Source organism: Acanthisitta chloris, unplaced genomic scaffold, assembly GCF_000695815.1.
Source record: "Acanthisitta chloris isolate BGI_N310 unplaced genomic scaffold, ASM69581v1 scaffold15406, whole genome shotgun sequence".
Taxonomy (NCBI): Eukaryota; Metazoa; Chordata; class Aves; order Passeriformes; family Acanthisittidae; genus Acanthisitta; species Acanthisitta chloris.
The window spans coordinates 132,448-150,350 of NW_008677891.1; the positions used below are offsets into that span (position 1 = coordinate 132,448).

A 17,903-nucleotide genomic window follows, 5' to 3' on the forward strand; every position below is an offset into this window, starting at 1 on the left:
GTGGGCAGGACGCTGCTTTGCCTCCTGTCAGCCACACACAGACAGGACAGCATAACCCAATGCATATCTGTGAGGCTCTGGCTCCAAATCTGCCTCTCAGACCTTTTCTTTTGCTTTTTAAGCTCCAGTATCAACTGCCCTTACAGCCATCAGTGCTTCCCTCCTCCCCTGCTCCTCCTCTCTCCTGCACTTTGCTTTTTTCCTTCCAAGACTCATTTTGTCTGTAATGCCTCTCATGCTCACCAGTGCTCCACTCTCCACATCTCCTCATATCTGACTACACTGTTCTATGATGCCTGCTCCCCATTTTCCCTCCCTCTTAGCTATTCTTAAAAATTTTAGTGGTAGTGACAGCAAGCCCAAAGCAGAACAAGATACAGTTTGCATGCTAAAACCCACAAATGACAAAAAAAAATTGCATCGTAAAATTCCTTAAAACATGAATGAATTTTTAAGCTCTTCTCTTGAAATAAAAACAAATCAAATTCAATTGCTTTCACTTCCCAAGTGAGACTTCTCACAGCCAGAAGCTCAATCTCATCACTGAGCAAATCTGATGGAAAACAGCAAACTCCATAACACAAAGTGGTGTTTGTGCAGGAAGCACCTCAGAGCAGCAGCACAGCCACAGCTGACCTCTCCCAGCTGCTGGTGGAGAAAGGAAGGAAAAAAACATAGGCAGGCAAGTGATGTCTGGGCTGCACAGTGAGATATGGCCATGATAACTGTTGATGCACCAGTGTCATCTTCCACATGGGAGGCAGAACTCCTTCCCCTCATAAGTGACTAATCCCAGTGAATGTGCAGAGCAAGGCAAGCTGGAGCAGCGCTGAGGAAGCGCCAGGGGATGGCATTAATTAACACCTTTAGAAGGGAAGTGATGGGAAGGTATTTCACTGAGTGACAGCTCTCCTGCAGGCTCCCCTTGCAGAGACCCTCACACCTCCTCCCTCCTCCCACCACGATTACCTGTACAGGTTTGGCCATCCATCCCGAGGCGATAGCCGTCGTCGCAGGAGCACTGCGGCCCCGTGGTCGTGTGCTCACAGTGGTGGGAGCAGCCACCGTTGCCGTCCTGGCAGCTATCGACAATTTCCATTTCGATGCCTTGCAGAGAAATAAATCAAAAGGATGTTAAAAAGCAAGCCCAGGGGAGAGTCACTGGAGAATCAGCCTTCTGTAGAACAGCAGCCATGAGCCAAGCGCTGCAGCAGGGAATATAAACTCAGCTCACACACACATCCCAGCAGAGCATGTTTTGGAGTCACCAAACTCTGGATATTTGTCTCCATGTGTCATAACAGTGGATGCTCTTGACTTCAGCAGTGTGAAGCCAGATCAGAGTTCCAGCAGTCTGCTTGTTACAGGAGCCTTCACAGGCTTCCTCAGATGTATGCTTTGTTTGGACACCCTTTGTTTGGTTGCCCTTTCGCCAAAGGAGGAACAGAGACATCTGAGGAACCCAGGTGGTCCATCTCAACCCAGCCTGCTTATGCTTTCTAAAGAGCAGCTCCTAGTTTTGTAGGGGAATGGGAAAAATCTGAAACATCCATCAAACACAAAGGCATTAAAATTTCGATAGCAGCATCCTGCTGGTGAAACAGACACCCAACCACAACACAAAACAATCCACAGGTTGGGGGCCTTCAATTTCCCTCCCAGGGGCACATGGCAGGAACTCTGCTGAGACTTTGTCTCCTACAACTAAGACAGTGTCCCCTACAGCTAAGACTGGGTGGTGGTACAATCCCATTGCCAGACTCCTTCACCCTGACTGACTCCCAGATCCTCCTGCACGTGGCTGTGCTGGACAGTCCTAACATCCTGGCCATATCCACTGGAAACCCTCGTATAGAAAAGGGACCTGATCACCTCATTCCCACCCAGGTACTTCATCAGATGATTTCTTCAGGATGGAAAGAAACTATAGGAACAATTATAAAGTTTATATTGAAGGATTAGATGGATTGTCTTGTTACAGAGCTACTTAGAGAGGAATTAATTTCTCATACTATGTAGGGGAACTGAGAAACACCCTTCCTAAAGGAGCCACCATACTTCCAGTAACACCCCAGCTCAGTGCAGTGCCCATGAGATCTGGCAGAGGATTTCCCCAGACACATCTGTGTTGGTGGCTTTGGCCCTACCCCTTTTTGTGCTCCAAGGGAGCAACCTGCTAGCCAACAAGGAATGCCAGTCTAGCGAAGAGGGTATAAATTAGGAGAATAAATATTGAGGGCTACATCTCATACATAGTATGATTACTTGCACCAGGGAGAATAAATCCTGTCCAGCATGTTAAACTGGGATTTAGAAAACCCAGCGATTAACAAAATCTGACTTCATACACAATCTTCATCATTTACTTTGTCTCAGTTCTTCATCAGTAAAACTGGAATAACAGCTCTTCCCCATGCCACTGGGGAAATGAAAGAATAAACAAAGATTGTAAATTGCTCAAACACTGGGATAATCCTGATCATAAATATATGCAGAATGTTTTTATTTTTATTGTTTGCTCTGCAATATTGCACATGAGGCACAGAGAATCACCATCCCTTGAGATCTGCTGAACATCCAGAAAAAATATTATCAGAAAACCACAATGAAATCTAAGTGGTCTAAACCTCTTTTTTATGCCTATAATGGAACATTTCATATCTACATATTAATCACATTTCCTCTGCCATTGCACTGCTCACAGTTCCCCACCACCTATGAAATAACTCTCCAGGATGTCTCTCACATAACTGGGTTTTGTTTTTAATGTATGTTAATGCTTTGAAACTGAATTTCATCCTTAATAAGTATTTCTTACACACACATTCTTAAATAAAGCACTCACTCTCTGGCATGCAGCATATTTTCCTAAGGAAATTCTGCTGAAAGCTCTTGCACAGTATTATTAGATTGAATGATCTTTGCCCACCTCTATGCTAAAACAGGTCATGCTTTTGTCTGCATTCCAGTGAGCTTATGTTAGGTCCATAATAACCCCAACTCTTCCACATCACCTCCTTTATTAATCTAAATTTGCCCTCAAGGACAGCCCAGAGATCACCTATCAACTAACAGCACTGGGAGTCAGTCCCTCTCCCCAGAAAAGCAGTGTTGATTAAGAAACCCTGCTGGCAAGAGGTATGTGAGGGAAGACAACAGGACTCACTTTAGTTTAGGAAATTTTAGTTGTTCAACTATATATTTTTCATTCCTCATCTTGCCTTTTCCCCCCCCTTTTTTTAAAAGCATCTACTTCATAGTGTCAAGAATCTCAGGAGAAACACAAGCAAACATAGACAGGTAAAGACAAGAGCAGATGATCATGTTGGTTTTCTCTTGCATCAGATCTGGGGATACAAGAAAACTGGGAGAAGGAGGGCAGGAACGAATAGGTTTCATAGAACTGCAATATTCTTGTAGCTCTGCAATAGAATTCACCAGACTCTGCAGATAAACCAACAGGGATATTTGCTCTTTGAAATGCAGTAATTAAGGTCTGTGAACACAGGCTTAGGAACATATCACCCTGCAAACCTAGCAGCAGCAGCAGATGAAGAAAATAGTATTAAGCTTCAGCTTTTGCATACATTTATTTTGCTGGGAGTGCTAATCCCACTGAATTAAAAGCCAAGGACAGCATAGCTGTGCAGGTGTCACTTACGGTAGCACTGCTTTCCATCAGCCCCCAGCTCAAAACCAGGATTACAGGCACAGGTGAAGGATCCCAGAGTGTTCACACAACGATGAGCACACCTGGCCCTGCCTTCTGCACACTCATCAATGTCTGTGAAGCACAGAGAAAGGCAAAGATATTCATTTGGATATTAAATTAAAACACAATGTTGCTCTACACTGATATGGCTCTATGTCCAAACATCTGCTGGAAAGAGCATCCTGATGTTAATCAGACAGCATCTGATGAATCTAGGAGCACTGAACTCACATTATTCGGCAAAACAATCTTTTTTTTTAACATCGTTGACCTTGCACATCTCAGAGTGAATATTTACAATATCAAACATTACATTTACAGTATAAGCCAAAGCAACATGTTTAATATTCCTGTAAAAAGAGCAATGACAAAAGATGTCACATGAAGAACTCAGAAGAAAGTCCTAACTCCCAGTACCCTAAAATTATCACCAGGTTCTCAATGTCATTATATTTAAATTAATGGAGCAGGAAATAACTGAATATTTTCTGAATGTCAAATGATCTGGATTAAGTGGTGGCTGAGTTTCAGCAGGGACAATGGAGACAGATCTTCTCTGTCATATCCCTGAATCACACAGCTGCTTCTACAGCAGCACTGCAGGGAGGCACCTGCTCTAATCAGAGGAGCTTCACCCAACCTCTAAGAAAGGAAAAAGGTGCAGAGCTGTAGGTTGGGAGGTTGTTCTTCCCCCAGTCCTCTGTCAAGCAGTCTGTTCCTCAGCTTCACACTTGCTAGTCTGTATTTTGGAGTGAAATGCCACCAAAGGTGTCCATCTTCCTAAAATCTCAGTGGGGCATAAAAATGCTTTTAAGGAGTAATTACTGAAAAGAAAGCAAAGCAAAAACTTACACTAAATTCTGCTGCTGTGGAGCACAGCTGCACAAAACACCAATCTCCGTGCAAAGACTGGCATTACACATGGCAAACCCCTGACCCACCTCCTGGTTCTTCTTCTTCTGATATTTTCTTTGCAAAATACAGATTATTTATTGTACTGATCCTGGGTCAGTGTCTCGCATACAGGAGGGAACCGTCTGGTGTGCAGCTCCTCACCTTTTATCCCAGCAAACCACTTTCTAACAGCTTTTTCCTCCACATGTGCTGTAACCAGTGCTGTACTCATGGCCCCTTGTACTTGAACACAAGTAGCTTGACGAATGCAATCAGCCTCCTTGCAAAGAGAAGCCCCAGGCAGTGCAAACACCACACACTGGCTCATGAAAATTTCAGGACAAATGACAGCTTCTCTGAAGCAGCCATGTGAGCAGCTGCTGCTTAGAATAAAATGGGTTATTTCTCCCTTTTCTATAATTGTCAGTTTGCAAGTAGAGTATGTTGGCCAATGCTGTAAATATTCTTTTCTCTTCTTTTCAAATAGAAAAAGAAAAAGTTGGAAAACTGAACCACAGTCACCATCCTGCACAGGTGTCTTGTAAATACAGCTAATAGCTGAAGTCTGATACTTCAGTTGCCCTCCTCCTTCTAGCTCAGTTTCCAGAGTCAAATACCAGCTTGAATTTTGCAAAAGACATTGAATAACTTCTAGGAGAAAAAGCAATAATTGTATATCCATGGTAAGACATGATGCTTAATGATTCAAAAGACTGTTGCTATGAGGCTGGGAAGAAAATAAATCAACAGAATTGTCAATGTGTATCTGAGATAAAATGAGTAACATGCTGACCCTACTATTAAACCCACTGCTGCTTCCATCTATTAATCATCAGTGAAGTGTATACACTACTTGAAAATACTTTGTTGTTTCAGGAACCTTATTCACGAGCAATCCCAGCAAGAGGGGACTCACAGAGGTGTGCTGTGCTACTCACAGAAAGGCTTACAGGCAACTGAGGAAAATACTCAGGGTAGAAACCATTTTACAAAGCACACAGCACCCTTTATACAAGACAATAATTTAAATACTGGCAAAATTTTAGCCAAGATTTAAAAACAAGGAGTTTAAAATTAGTGTCTGAATATCTACCCTGATCCTGACTTGGCTGTTAGTCGTGCACCAACACAGAATAATCAGAGTTGGAAGGGACCCTCAAGGACCAGCTCCTGGGCCATCAAGTACACAAATGCTTTTTGCTTCACAAAATTGCAAAACCTTCTTCTAAGCACTGCATTGAAAGAGGAAAATCAGGTATTTTTATTTCTGATTTCCCCACATTTTGGGTCAGAAATGCTATAGATCCTTTTGACAACCCTAGACTAAATACAGGACTTAGGAATTCAACTTTTTAAGCTCCTTTCTTTGGAAATCTTACACATCACAATTTCTTCTTTCACAGTAGTTTCTCCATTAATATGGAAACAGTTCTCCAGCTAAAAAGCCCTTTGAATTCTAAATAGGTTTTCAGTGACCTGGTTCAGAGTGTTCCTTAAACCAATTTTCCAGGAGCTGTATCTGGGACATTATTTTAAAGGGCCCCAACAAGAATAACACTACAGCATTCACAAATCCCGTTGCTAGAAAGCATGACTTGAGAGATCAGAGAGGAATTTTCATTACTAAAATGCTCCTTCAAGACTATGAGCTGATGTGAATATCACAGAGAGAAAAGCAGTTTCCAAATGCACGCATATATTTGTATAATATATCCCTTTCCACTTGTAGCTCACTAAGCCAGAGCACTGATTTAAAACTTTCTTCCCAATAAATAGCCCACAGTTTCTTACCTAAACAGGACTTTTTGTCTGCAGAAAGATAATGCCCTGGATGACATTCGCATTTTGCAGTTCCTCTCTCATTCTGACAGATTTGTGAGCATCCTCCATTCCCACTTGTGCAGGGGTCTATCACTGAAACCAATTAGAGCACACTGTCAACTGGAAGGTCACTTTTTGCCTCAAAATGGTCTTACCTGCCATCGTTACAACTAACAATGAAGTAGCTGTAAGAGATTAGACTGGAAAAAAGGAATGACAGAATTTAGTGTATAGTAAAGACATTGTTTTTCTGGATGTTATTTCCTCTGTTGCTGGACAACATTTTTCATAGAGCAGCAATGATGCTTTAAACAGCAGGAGAGTGGGCTTGTATTACATATTGGAAGTAGGATTTTAAAAAGTACATTTTAATCTTATTTTGCTGTACCTGAACAGCTTTCAAGAGTTCTCTAAACAACAGCAATTAGCACTCCAATACGTGTGAACCCATAAACACACACAGTGGTGGAGTTCATCATGCAACAATGAATATTTAAAAGGTTCTAGAGGAAATAAATGCTGAAGAGCCCCCAAAGACATCATTCAGCCTATAAACATATGCCATTCATGTCGTACTTCAAGGTTTTTTTCTTTTCTTGAACAATAGCATACCATTTCAAGGATATAACTGGCAAGTACTTGAAACACTTTTACAAAGCACCTACAGAAGTTTCTGCCTCAAAGATTTCACTGTGTTTTATGGGTTTATTTCTGGATCATGTACCTGCTGGCAGCATCCCGAGGTATCTGCCCAAATAAAGCACATACCAAAATACACCTACCAGGACTGCTCAGACAGATCTGGTTAAAAGCCAGAGTCTTCATACCAAAATGTGATACTCTACACCAGGTTGAGGACAGTTTGGAGCACTCATTACACTAACATGCTGGTGAACAACATTCCATAGGTAAATTTGTAGGACACCTTTAAAATGTATCCTCTCGAGTTCTGCTTAGTTTCAAATAAAGCTTTAAAAAAGTTAAGTCTATTTTCTTAAAATTCAAGCTCTAATTCATTTCTAGCATTTTAGTACTTATTGTGAGATCTGAGACATTCAACTGGTATTTCTCACTCACCTCCAGCCCAATATCTCATTCCCTGAACATCTCAAGCTCCGCAAAAGACAACTTCTATCAGAGCATCAGGATGACAGTTGGCATCAGTTCAACAGCACTGGCAATGGAGTTGGTTCAGGAACCCTGGGAAGGGCTGAAGGAATTTTGCTCTAGACCTTGCTGCTTTGCTCTTCCAGTGGCTATCTACACATATGTAGCTATGCAGGAGAATGGAACAGGAGCGCAAGACCTCTGCTTTCTATAGATACATTTAAATATGGGCTAGGGTTTTTTATTTCATCCAATTTTCACTTTTCTGTGCAGCCACTCTTTGGCAAAGGAGGATGCTGCCCCAGAACACCTTCAAATTCCCTCATGTCACCTCCTGCCATCTCCAGAACACAACAGTTCCAGTCAGCAGGCTGAGTTTGACATGACAGTACTAAAAAAACCAAACCCAAACCAACCACTGCTAAAGATGCAGAACTGAAATTGGACCTCCGACACGATGGGTTGCAAATAGGTTTCCAAGGAACAGTCACTCTTCGTCGTACATGAACCTTTCAAGGCTGACAACTTGGCCCTGCAGTTCAACAACTTGCGGTCTACAAAGGATTTAGCTTCAAGCAAGAACTCACTCCTTGCGATATGAAGTATTGAGTTATTTGCCGATTCTTTTTCTATTTGGGTAAATTATATGAAATCACTATCAAACAGCATCTGTTAAACCTGCATATTATAAAGGTTTTCAGAGCAGCTAAAGCTTTAATTTGGGAATGATTACAGCATACAGTAAAACTTGCATTGCTGTGCAACATGACAACAAGCAAACAACAAATTATATGGTACATGTTAGCAAAACACAGTAATTTGAATAAAGACAGCAGCCTTGGAAGTCCTTAGACAAGATAAAAGTTTGCAAAGGAAAGATCTTCAGGACATAAGGCAATCACTGATTGACTTGCTTTCCAGTGACATATCTGTTCCTGTTTTAGGCAGGTTTCAGGAGAAGCTAAAAATGAACACCTTTGGCTCTTATTGTTTCACTTAACTTCGGTAGGTAACAGACTCCATCCTACAAAGCTCTACTCCAAGCTGTTAAACACTAAGGCAAAAAATTTACTGGAATAATTTTATTTCCCAGATGTCTCAGGACACAGAATCACAGACTGGTTTAGGTTGGAAGGGACCGTAAAGATCATCTCATTCCAATCCCGGGCCATGGGCAGGGACCTCCTTTCACTATACCAGGCTGTCCAAAGCCCCATCCAACCTGGCCTTGAACAGTTCCAAGGATGGGGCATCCACAACTTCTCGGGGCAATATGTTTCAGTGACCAGGTGCCCAGACACCCAGGAACCTGGTGTGAAAAAGCCACTGTGATTGCCTTGATCTAGGATAGCAGCAATGCTCTTGGTGAAGTATGAGCATAGGCCCTGCATGTCTGAGGACCTTCCAGACCTTCACTGCAAGGCTGTAAAGCACAGGGTCTCCAGTCCTATCTGCCATGGCCTCTAGAGCACCTAAAGAAAGAGAATTGGCCCTTATCAAGTTAATTTTCTTGTTCACAGTAACCATGACTTTACACTTGAAAATATATAAAGTGGTAAAGAGCAAAATTGCTCAGCCTGAGAGTTTGTCTACAGCTTTTCAGGGCTATGGGGTGCAGTATGAGCTCCCAAGGCATCTGTTCCTAAGGCGTCCTGTAGAACAGCTACATCTGCTGTGGTAAATACCCTCATGATGCTGTAGTTTCTCTATCCAAACTATTACTACAACAGCCATGCTTTGTGGTTGGAAATGAAAAGCAGCCAAGCTCACCTCCTCCCACCTTTGCTACTTAAAATATCCTTGATTGCCAATCCAAATGCATTCATGACCACTTTGCCTCATTCTTCCTGTAAAACTCTTGTCCACTGGCTTAACTAGCACTTTTCTCTCCCAGGAATTCATTCACTAAGGTATTTATGGGGGAAAATATCCTACTAGGTCTTAATTTTGCCAGCTGAGCTTCACTTCTGAGACAGATCCTCCTTCCTCTGAGCACAGCTGCTCCCCTAGGATGGCTGAACTGTAATATTTTGATTTATACTGAACACAGGTAACCAGATACCCAGGCCAACTCCAGGTAAGATGTCATCCACAGACAAAGCTGACACTGACCCTTCTCCACTGTTCGACAATTACTGGTTGGTGACAAATTTCTGTTTTTGATGGGTGTTTGACCCTCATCAACCCCATGATGGAGAGAAGCAAACAGTCACAGCAGTCTGAGTGGTGACAAAGCCTCTCCAATTAGGGGACCCATCCTGCTGGTTTGGCTGCTGAGCTGAGCCAGTCACCAGTAGCTGAGACAGAGCATGAAGTGCCACATTGAGGTTTGAGCTGTGCCATGATGACCTAGGGATAACTCCCACCTGGGCAGGCATCGCCACACTCAGACCCCACTGATGTGACCTCTGTCCCACTACCAGACCATAAAACCCATCAAAAAGTTCCATGCAGGGCTCTGCACACCCATCTAGCAAGTGCCAGAGGCAGAGGAGGAGCCACAAGAGGTTTGGAAATGGGACAGAGAACAGCAGAGGAAACCCTCTGATGCCCTCTTCTCACTTAAGCTCCCTTTTTCTGACTCTTCTTGACAATCTCAGGGACAAAATGCAGCCAACACGTGAGAGGCAGAAAGGCCAACTGGCTGCGAGTGCTCACTGAGGCACAACCTCTGTGGAGGGCAGGACTCGAGGAGCCCAAAACTGAAGAGTGAGCGCTCACTGAACACAGTGGGAGCTGGAAGCAAGCTGAACAGCAGGATTTACTTACACTTTATACACAGCATATAAAATCTCTGAGCAGAAGAAGAGCCATATGGAAACGGTTTTGTGACAGGAATTTTAGTGCAATAAATCCATAAATTTGGCCCTATCTTTCTCTGGCATATTCAAGGGTATATATGCACGTGCCTGTGTTGAGGAATGAGGGGGGAGTTTGCCTTAAAAACTGGTATGTTAAGATATATGAGAATAAACCCCCAACAATCAAACCCAAAGGTAGCATTGCTGTTCTGCTGGTGAGAGTGCTTAGAAACCTGAAGGGGAGGATGAATGAATCAGACTGTGATAAGCCAAAAGTAGATAAAGACTTCATGTAGAATAAAACATGTTATACAGGCTCTATAGACAACTTGATGAGTACAAAATGTCAGAATTAAAACATGATTAAGTTCCTAACCCATGTCATCATTGTCAGTGTGCAAGGAACAGTCAGGGCTCTATGAGGCCAAAATCTTGTTTGAAATTGTGAATCAATGTGAAGTTCACACATCAAACACATGTCATTTTAAAATCCTGTTAATAAGCGATCCCTAAACCTGCTTTTGGCAAGCAGGGGGAAATATGAATGAATACAGTGACCTAAAACACCATCCTGGGGTCTTTTAAATTGCCTATACTGTGCCTGCAGGCAAGTAAAACAGATCTTACCTTCACAGGATTTGGCATCTCTCTTCAGCTGGTAGCCTGGCTGGCACTGGCACTTGTAGCGGTCTTCACCAAGCTGAATACACTCCTGCTCACAGCCCCCGTTGTTAACACTGCAGGAATTGATGGCTGGAGCCAAGGAAGCATTGAAGGAATGCATGTCAGCAACCTGAGAAACTTATTTCCTATTTTAAATACATAAATGACAGTAAAAATCCACAAACTTGCCAAACTGCTTTCATAAATGCACCTGTCCCCATCCCCTGAGTGATTACCCTCTCTTGTGTTCATGAGGCTTGTCTGACACAGTATCCCATGCCAGGAAAAGCCTGATTCCAGTGAGAGGCAGGTGAGATCTAAGGGCTGTAATGCTGACTGAAGCACAGCACACTTTGATCTGACAGCACCAAAGCACTGAGAATCCACTGAGGTAAGGAGGGGAGAAAAAGAGCAGCCCTGCTGGCACTTGCCCATTGATTCTTTTTTTCTCTCCTTTCTTTCATTAATTAAAAATAATAATAATTGTCTTTCAGGCTGATTTCCTCAGCCTCATGCATAGAAAAATTCAAATGACAGGAGCCACAAGCTCCACAGGACAGACTTACAATGCAAACCACAGGAACAGAGGGTCTTCAGTACATCTCTAAAGATGCTGCTTCTTTCACCCAAGCAAATTAATATTCTTTTTTGTTCAACACATATCCCCTGCCTCTGGAGAAACATTTCTCCTCCTGCCAAAATATGTTAACACACACCCACACCTATTCACACACTGCATGTAAAAATAAGAGCGATGGTTTGGAGCTGCTATTGTGATGTATGGATGGAAGTGTGAGTGTGTGCATGGCTGCACCTCTCTCTGTATTAACAGCAGGGATGCAGTATGTAAAGATTTAAATTAGATATTAGGAAGCAGTTCTTGACTCTGAGGCTGGTGACATGCTGGCACAGGTTGCCCAGAAACGCTGTGGCTTCCCCATCCCTGGAAGTGTTCAAGGCCAGGTTGGATGGCACTGTGAGCAACCTGGGCTAGAGGAAGGTGTCCCTGCCCATGGCAGGGGTTGTAACTACATAGTCTTTAAGGTCCCTTCCAACCCAAACCATTCTATGATTCTGTGATCCTTGTCCTTCCTGCATGATGCCTCCCACCGCTGTCCCCATTCCACGCTCAGCAAGTTAAAGTAGCTGGAAAGCCTATTTTGTCCTTTATTGCAGACACCAAACTCTGAACCGAATGAAGTTAGCAAAGAGCTTTGATATTTATTTTAGGAATATTCATATTAACTCATTTATCTGTAATATACATTAAGCAAATGTTAGCCGCAGAAGCTGCTGCAGGATTCGTTCCACCCTCTGCCACCAATTAGCAAATACTGAGTTTGTGCAGTCAAGTATGTGTTAAAAAGGTGAAAAGAAAAGCAAATTTTTACATTCTGTTGGATGCACACACAGCAGGAGCCAGAAGGCACCTTGCTGCACAAGAACCTGACCCTGGCTTCTGATCTCCACCTGTGCCTGTGAAACTCCTGCACCATTAGCAATGGAACTTGAAAGCAGTTCCATTTCTACACAGGAGTCAGCAGACCCCATACACTCAGAGCTTCCAGCTTGCTGCATATTTGTATCCAAAGACCTGTTTTTCAGCAAGAATATTCAAATAAGATGAAAATATTTCAGAAGACGAAAAACATCTTAAATTCAAGTGACAGAATATACATCTCGGTTTTTAAAAGTGCCATTTTTTCCCTCCTTTCCTGGGCATAAGCCAATTTGGATGTAAGGGGAGATAAGCAGCAACCTGTCATGATAATTTTGGAGGCTTCAAAGACAGAAAGGCACAGGTGTGAAGTCCTGTGTCTAGAGCTGGTGCTGGTGTGGCTGTGCATCCCAGTTCAGCGTGGGGCTCTGCCAGCAGCCAGGGAGCCAGGGGTTCCTCCGGAGCAGCCAGGGCAGGTTTATCACGGCTGCTGCTGAAGCATCACACCAGATACACGAGAGAGGTGCCAGACTGAAGAAAAGCCTCCAGGGATAGAACAGGATGGATTGTGCTCATGCTGCCAGGCACTGGCAACGTGTTTTTGATCAGAGAAAGAGACTTGGCACATCATGAGTCTAATTCCACCTGCCACAAAGGGGCTTGTGGCTGGAGGTCTGAGCACCTCCATAGGGTCCAGGCAGAAATACAGCATGTCCTTCACTTTCAAAGATTTACTCTTGAAATTTGGTAGAAAAGCAGCCCTGCTGGGGAGTCCTGACTGGTATAGCCATAGTCACAGTTCTTTGCCATGGGTGGGGATAATGCCTGGTGGTGCTGAGCGAGGGAGGCAGTGCCACACAAAGGGGGACAATAGGGAAGGCACCAAGCAGGAAAGACAAGGATGTATCAGAAGGGACCTTAAAAACTATCTTGTTCTAACCCCACTGCCATGGGCAGGGACAACTTCCACTACTCCAGGTTGCTCAAAGCCCTATCCAAATTGGCCTTGAACACTTCCAGGGTTGGGGCAGCCACAGTCTCTCCAGGCAACCCGTGCCAGTGTCTCACCACCCCCCCAAGGAAGAATCACTTCCTAATATCTAATCTAACCTTGCCCTCTGTCAATTTGAAGCCATTCCTCCAGGTCCTTGTAAAAAGTCCCACTCCAGCTCTCCTATAGGCCCAATCTGCCAAGAGGTGAGAAATATACATTTCTCAACCCATTATTTTTCATAATGATGGTCATATTTTTACAAAAGAGCTTATTCTGAAGCCTTAGATGTATGCATAACAACCATGGGGTTAAAACATGCAATCTCTTCAAACCTATGTTTTTCATCACCTCAAATCCAACCTTGGCAATGACAAGAAATGTAACTTCAGGCATACAGTGCTTTTACTTATGTGGGAAGATATTGATTATAGAGTTGTAGAGATACTTTCTTTGTTAATTCCTCTATTAAGAGCCTTAGTGTGCTAAAATGTTGATAAAACCCTGCATCTCAACAGCTTCTCTACATAAAACAGACATCAAAGACAACAGCTGGCACCAGGGATGAATCAGGGTCTAAAGGCTGTGCTCTGTTTTCACTTCTAGGAGTTCAAACAAGAATAAATTCCAGTGAAGACAATTAATCTACAACAATCCAAAACCACAGCCCAATACTACAATAAACATGTCCTCTCTGAGTTTCAGCTTTTCAGATACCAGTTATATAAACGCTAATGAAGTTAAATTAATTTCATTAACAGAATCAAGGCATTACAAGCAAAACAAACAAAAAACTTGGACAGTGTTACCTTCGGTTATTCTAATGATCTAATTTGTACTTCTGCTTTTGCTTTCACACACTGGTTACCAGTGACCAAGGCAAGGTTGTTTGCCTTAGAGAGGAGAAATAAACAGAAAACCAGATTATCTCAATCCATGTGTTTTAAGGCTCAGACTGGTGGTTGAGGGATGGACCATCAGCAGCTAGCCAGGATCCCAAACACACTGTGATGACGTCTCAGGGGGACCAGACCCGCTGGAAAGAGATTTTGACAGAAGTGCAGTAATATTTCATGAATCATATGAGAAAGTAGTTTATCCCAGGTTTCTGAGTCTTCAGATGTAGACTGGATATCTTATAAGATGATAGATCCACTTCTTTATGTATGGGAGACTTCCAAGCCATCCAGGCTGCAAAATCTGCTTCCCCTCAAATGATTTTGGCACTTCTGCTCCCAGAAACATAGCATTGCCAGAAAAGAAAAAGAAGACGTGGAAAGAATGAACATAACAGAAATCTGGGCTGGGTTCATCTGAAAAGCCTGTCTAAAGGGATGCGTGCTTCTTATTTCTGCAGCTGAGATAATCACCTTCCATAAACAGCTCAGTGCCGGAATGTAGTCCCTTTTTATTCTTAGCATGCGAGAGAGATCGTTATATCCTCTGAAGTACCCATGGAAGAAATCCTATTGCTAATCCAAGCCCTGTTTGAAATGCTAGATGTTCTGTTTAGCTGCACTAGGTCAAAAGAGAGGTGCATTATTGGGTTTACTTCTCGATCAGATGAGTGATGAAAGCTGAATGTACAACCTGGTGCAGCAGAAGAGGCAAACTCTCCATCCCCAATGGTCAGTCCAAGCAGCTAGTGCCTGAATCCCAATCCTAGGCACTCCTGGATTATTGGTTTATATGAAATTATTTTCTCTGCCCTCATCAATTAGCAATTGTCTTGTGCTGCAATGCCATGAGAGCTTATTATATCCATTTATTTTGGTGTCTTGCCTAAACAGCTGAAACAGAACTTATCATCCTCTGCTCAGTATCATGGATATGCACAATCATGATAGCAGCTCTCTCTGAAACTTACTCCTGCCTCTCATTTTAGGAATTATTTCTGTTTCTCCTTGACAATTTCTGAGATATTGCAAACAGAGCTGAATATTGTATGAGTATTTTTAATAACTTCTTGTGAATACTTAAATTTGTGAAATGAAAACTTGCTCTTTTATACTGTTCATAGTTCAGACTACTCCAAACTGAGTTTCTTGATTATTTGAGCCAAGAGAAAACTTTACTATTGTGGGTCTACAAGAAGTTGTATATATTGCACAGGTAAATTAATTTAATTGCCATAATATGAAATTTTTGCGTTCATCAGTCAGTCCTCTTGTGCTTTTCTCCCCCCAAAGTCACTTTAGTCCTTTTTTTGGGGCATAAAATTCCCTCTCCAACACAGCTGAAAATGAGGTTATTCTGAGAAAGTAATGTAACTCAAACCTTACATCTTTCTTTTCTGAGTCTTCCCTTGTCAGATCTGATCAGAGAGAGATTAATTTCTCTCTTGTAATTCACAGAAAAACACTACTGTTTCTAGTCAAATATGAACCACTCTGCTTTTCCATTATTTTTTTCTCTCACAATAGCGTTTCCTTACCCATTCCTTCACAACTAAGACAATCAAGAAAAGATTGAGACTTCAACGAATTTCTAATTTCAGTTAATTACCGAAACATTAAAAGTCTCTGTATGTGACAAACCTAACAAACCTAAAAGGGTAAGTTCTTTAATGAAAAAAAACATTATTTCCACAGCCTGAGCACTGGTACATCCTGTTTTACTTGCATCAGTGAATGTATCGCTGTGATAATACCAGGAATGACTGATGACATCTTTGGCCGATGTTAAGCACAACCAAGGGACTTTGTGCAAGAACTGAGACAATGACCAAACTGTGAGTGAACTTACTCTGCAGATGTGGGCTGACTGTACTTGACTGTTCTTCTCCTATTACCTCAAATCAGACTTAAAAATGATGCCCTTCTCTTCTTTCCAGATGAGAGAACATTTTAATCCTTTTCACAGAATTCAACAACTTGCCTTTTGTACTGGTTTAAGTGCAATACAAGGACAGTATATTTTATATTATTATTTTTAGCAACATGCAGAATTAATTCTGTTCTGTCTTGTTTCAGGGTTCAGAGTCCAACCTAAGAAACACAGTGTTTATTTTCAATGGCAGAGCTGCTAATCCTCTCCGTATAAACGGGAATCATGTCAGGGGCTGAACTGCTGAGCTCTGTGGTGCTCTCATTAACATGAGCATACATAGCGTAACTTTGTACTGTAAATCACAGAACAATTTAGGTTAAAAAAGACATCTAAGATGAAGTCCCAGGGCAGTGCTGGAACATGCAGGGAGATGTGCCACAAAATAAAAATGCTCGGAATTCAAAAAACATTGCCATTTGAAATGAAGATCCCCCTAGTTCTTTAATGCCTGCTGCAAAACAGAAGAAATTTTTACAAACACGGGACACCATCACTGCTTTACTCACAAAGAATAACACCAAAAAAGAGTAAATTTGGCAGTATGTGAATTCTCACAAGCTGCTTTAACTGGAATGGATAATGATATCCTTTGTGAATTAGTCAAAACTCAGACTGGGGAGGTCTACAAACCTTTGCACTTAAGACAAAGAGAAGTTTAACAGAGAAAACCACATCTTGGAAGTACGTGAAGTGCTTGCTAATGTTTCCTTACCTATGCAAGTGCGCCCGTCGGCGTGGAGCCTGTATCCCGCCCGGCACTGGCAGTGGAAGGAGCCATGTGTGTTGACACAGCCTTGCTGGCAGCCACCGTTCACCACAGCACACTCATCCACATCTGGAGAAGGAAGGGAGATGGTGAAGAAGGATTACAAGAGAGTCCCAGCACAGACATACTCTGGTTTTCCTGGACACCACGTAGCTCATATATAATGCAACCACTGCACTCAGGCTGGGCTGTTGTTTACTTTGCTTTGGTGCTGTAAACAGAGCAAAGAAAATCAGAATTGTTATGGTATTTTTCCAAGTTCCTGCAGGCATTGCCTCTGTAGTCTCTGCTTCTGAAGCCTTTGTTAATTAGAGTGATTTGTGACATGGCTGTTTCCTCAGGGCTAAGAGAAAAATGCAGGGAAAGAATTAGGGTTAGATAAGACATCTGAGCTTGCAGGTACTGCTGGTCAAACATTTGGCTTTTTTGTTTGCAGTATGAAGATTTCCATTTGTATCAGGCCTTTAATCCCGTTAGCTGGGTATAGGCACATACAACTGATCTAAGTGGAAAACAGCCATGCAAGAGCCAGAGTCATGCTCTCCATCACCATTACATTTTCAACCATGGAATGCACAGGGAGCTTAGACAGTAAATTTTAAAAGAATGAGGAATTTCCTCCACATTTTCTCTGATTTTTGTCATAAAATCATAGAATGGTTTAGGTTGGAAGGGACCTTAAAGCTCATGTCATTCCAACCTCCATGCCCTGAGCAGGGACACCTTCCACTGGACCAGGCTGCTCCAAGCTCTATCCAGTCTGGCCTTGAACACTGTCAGGGATGGGGGAGAACACTGTCCCTTGCTTTTCCTTGTGTTCACTGAACTTTCCATAGCATCTTCCTAGACAACCTCTCAGAAAAATTATGTGAGTTCCTGCT

General features: G+C 42.5%; 1 protein-coding gene across 1 annotated transcript in view; it reads right to left on the reverse strand.

The window, feature by feature from the left end:
• Window positions 1-17,903, reverse strand: part of LOC103804102 (multiple epidermal growth factor-like domains protein 6) — a 182,099-nt gene that overhangs the window by 49,604 nt on the left and 114,592 nt on the right. Inside the window, 6 exon segments of the mRNA XM_009076696.1 lie at window positions 970-1,107; window positions 3,662-3,784; window positions 6,398-6,520; window positions 10,963-11,136; window positions 11,656-11,664; window positions 16,969-17,091. Coding sequence (XP_009074944.1) covers window positions 970-1,107; window positions 3,662-3,784; window positions 6,398-6,520; window positions 10,963-11,136; window positions 11,656-11,664; window positions 16,969-17,091 — 690 coding nt within the window.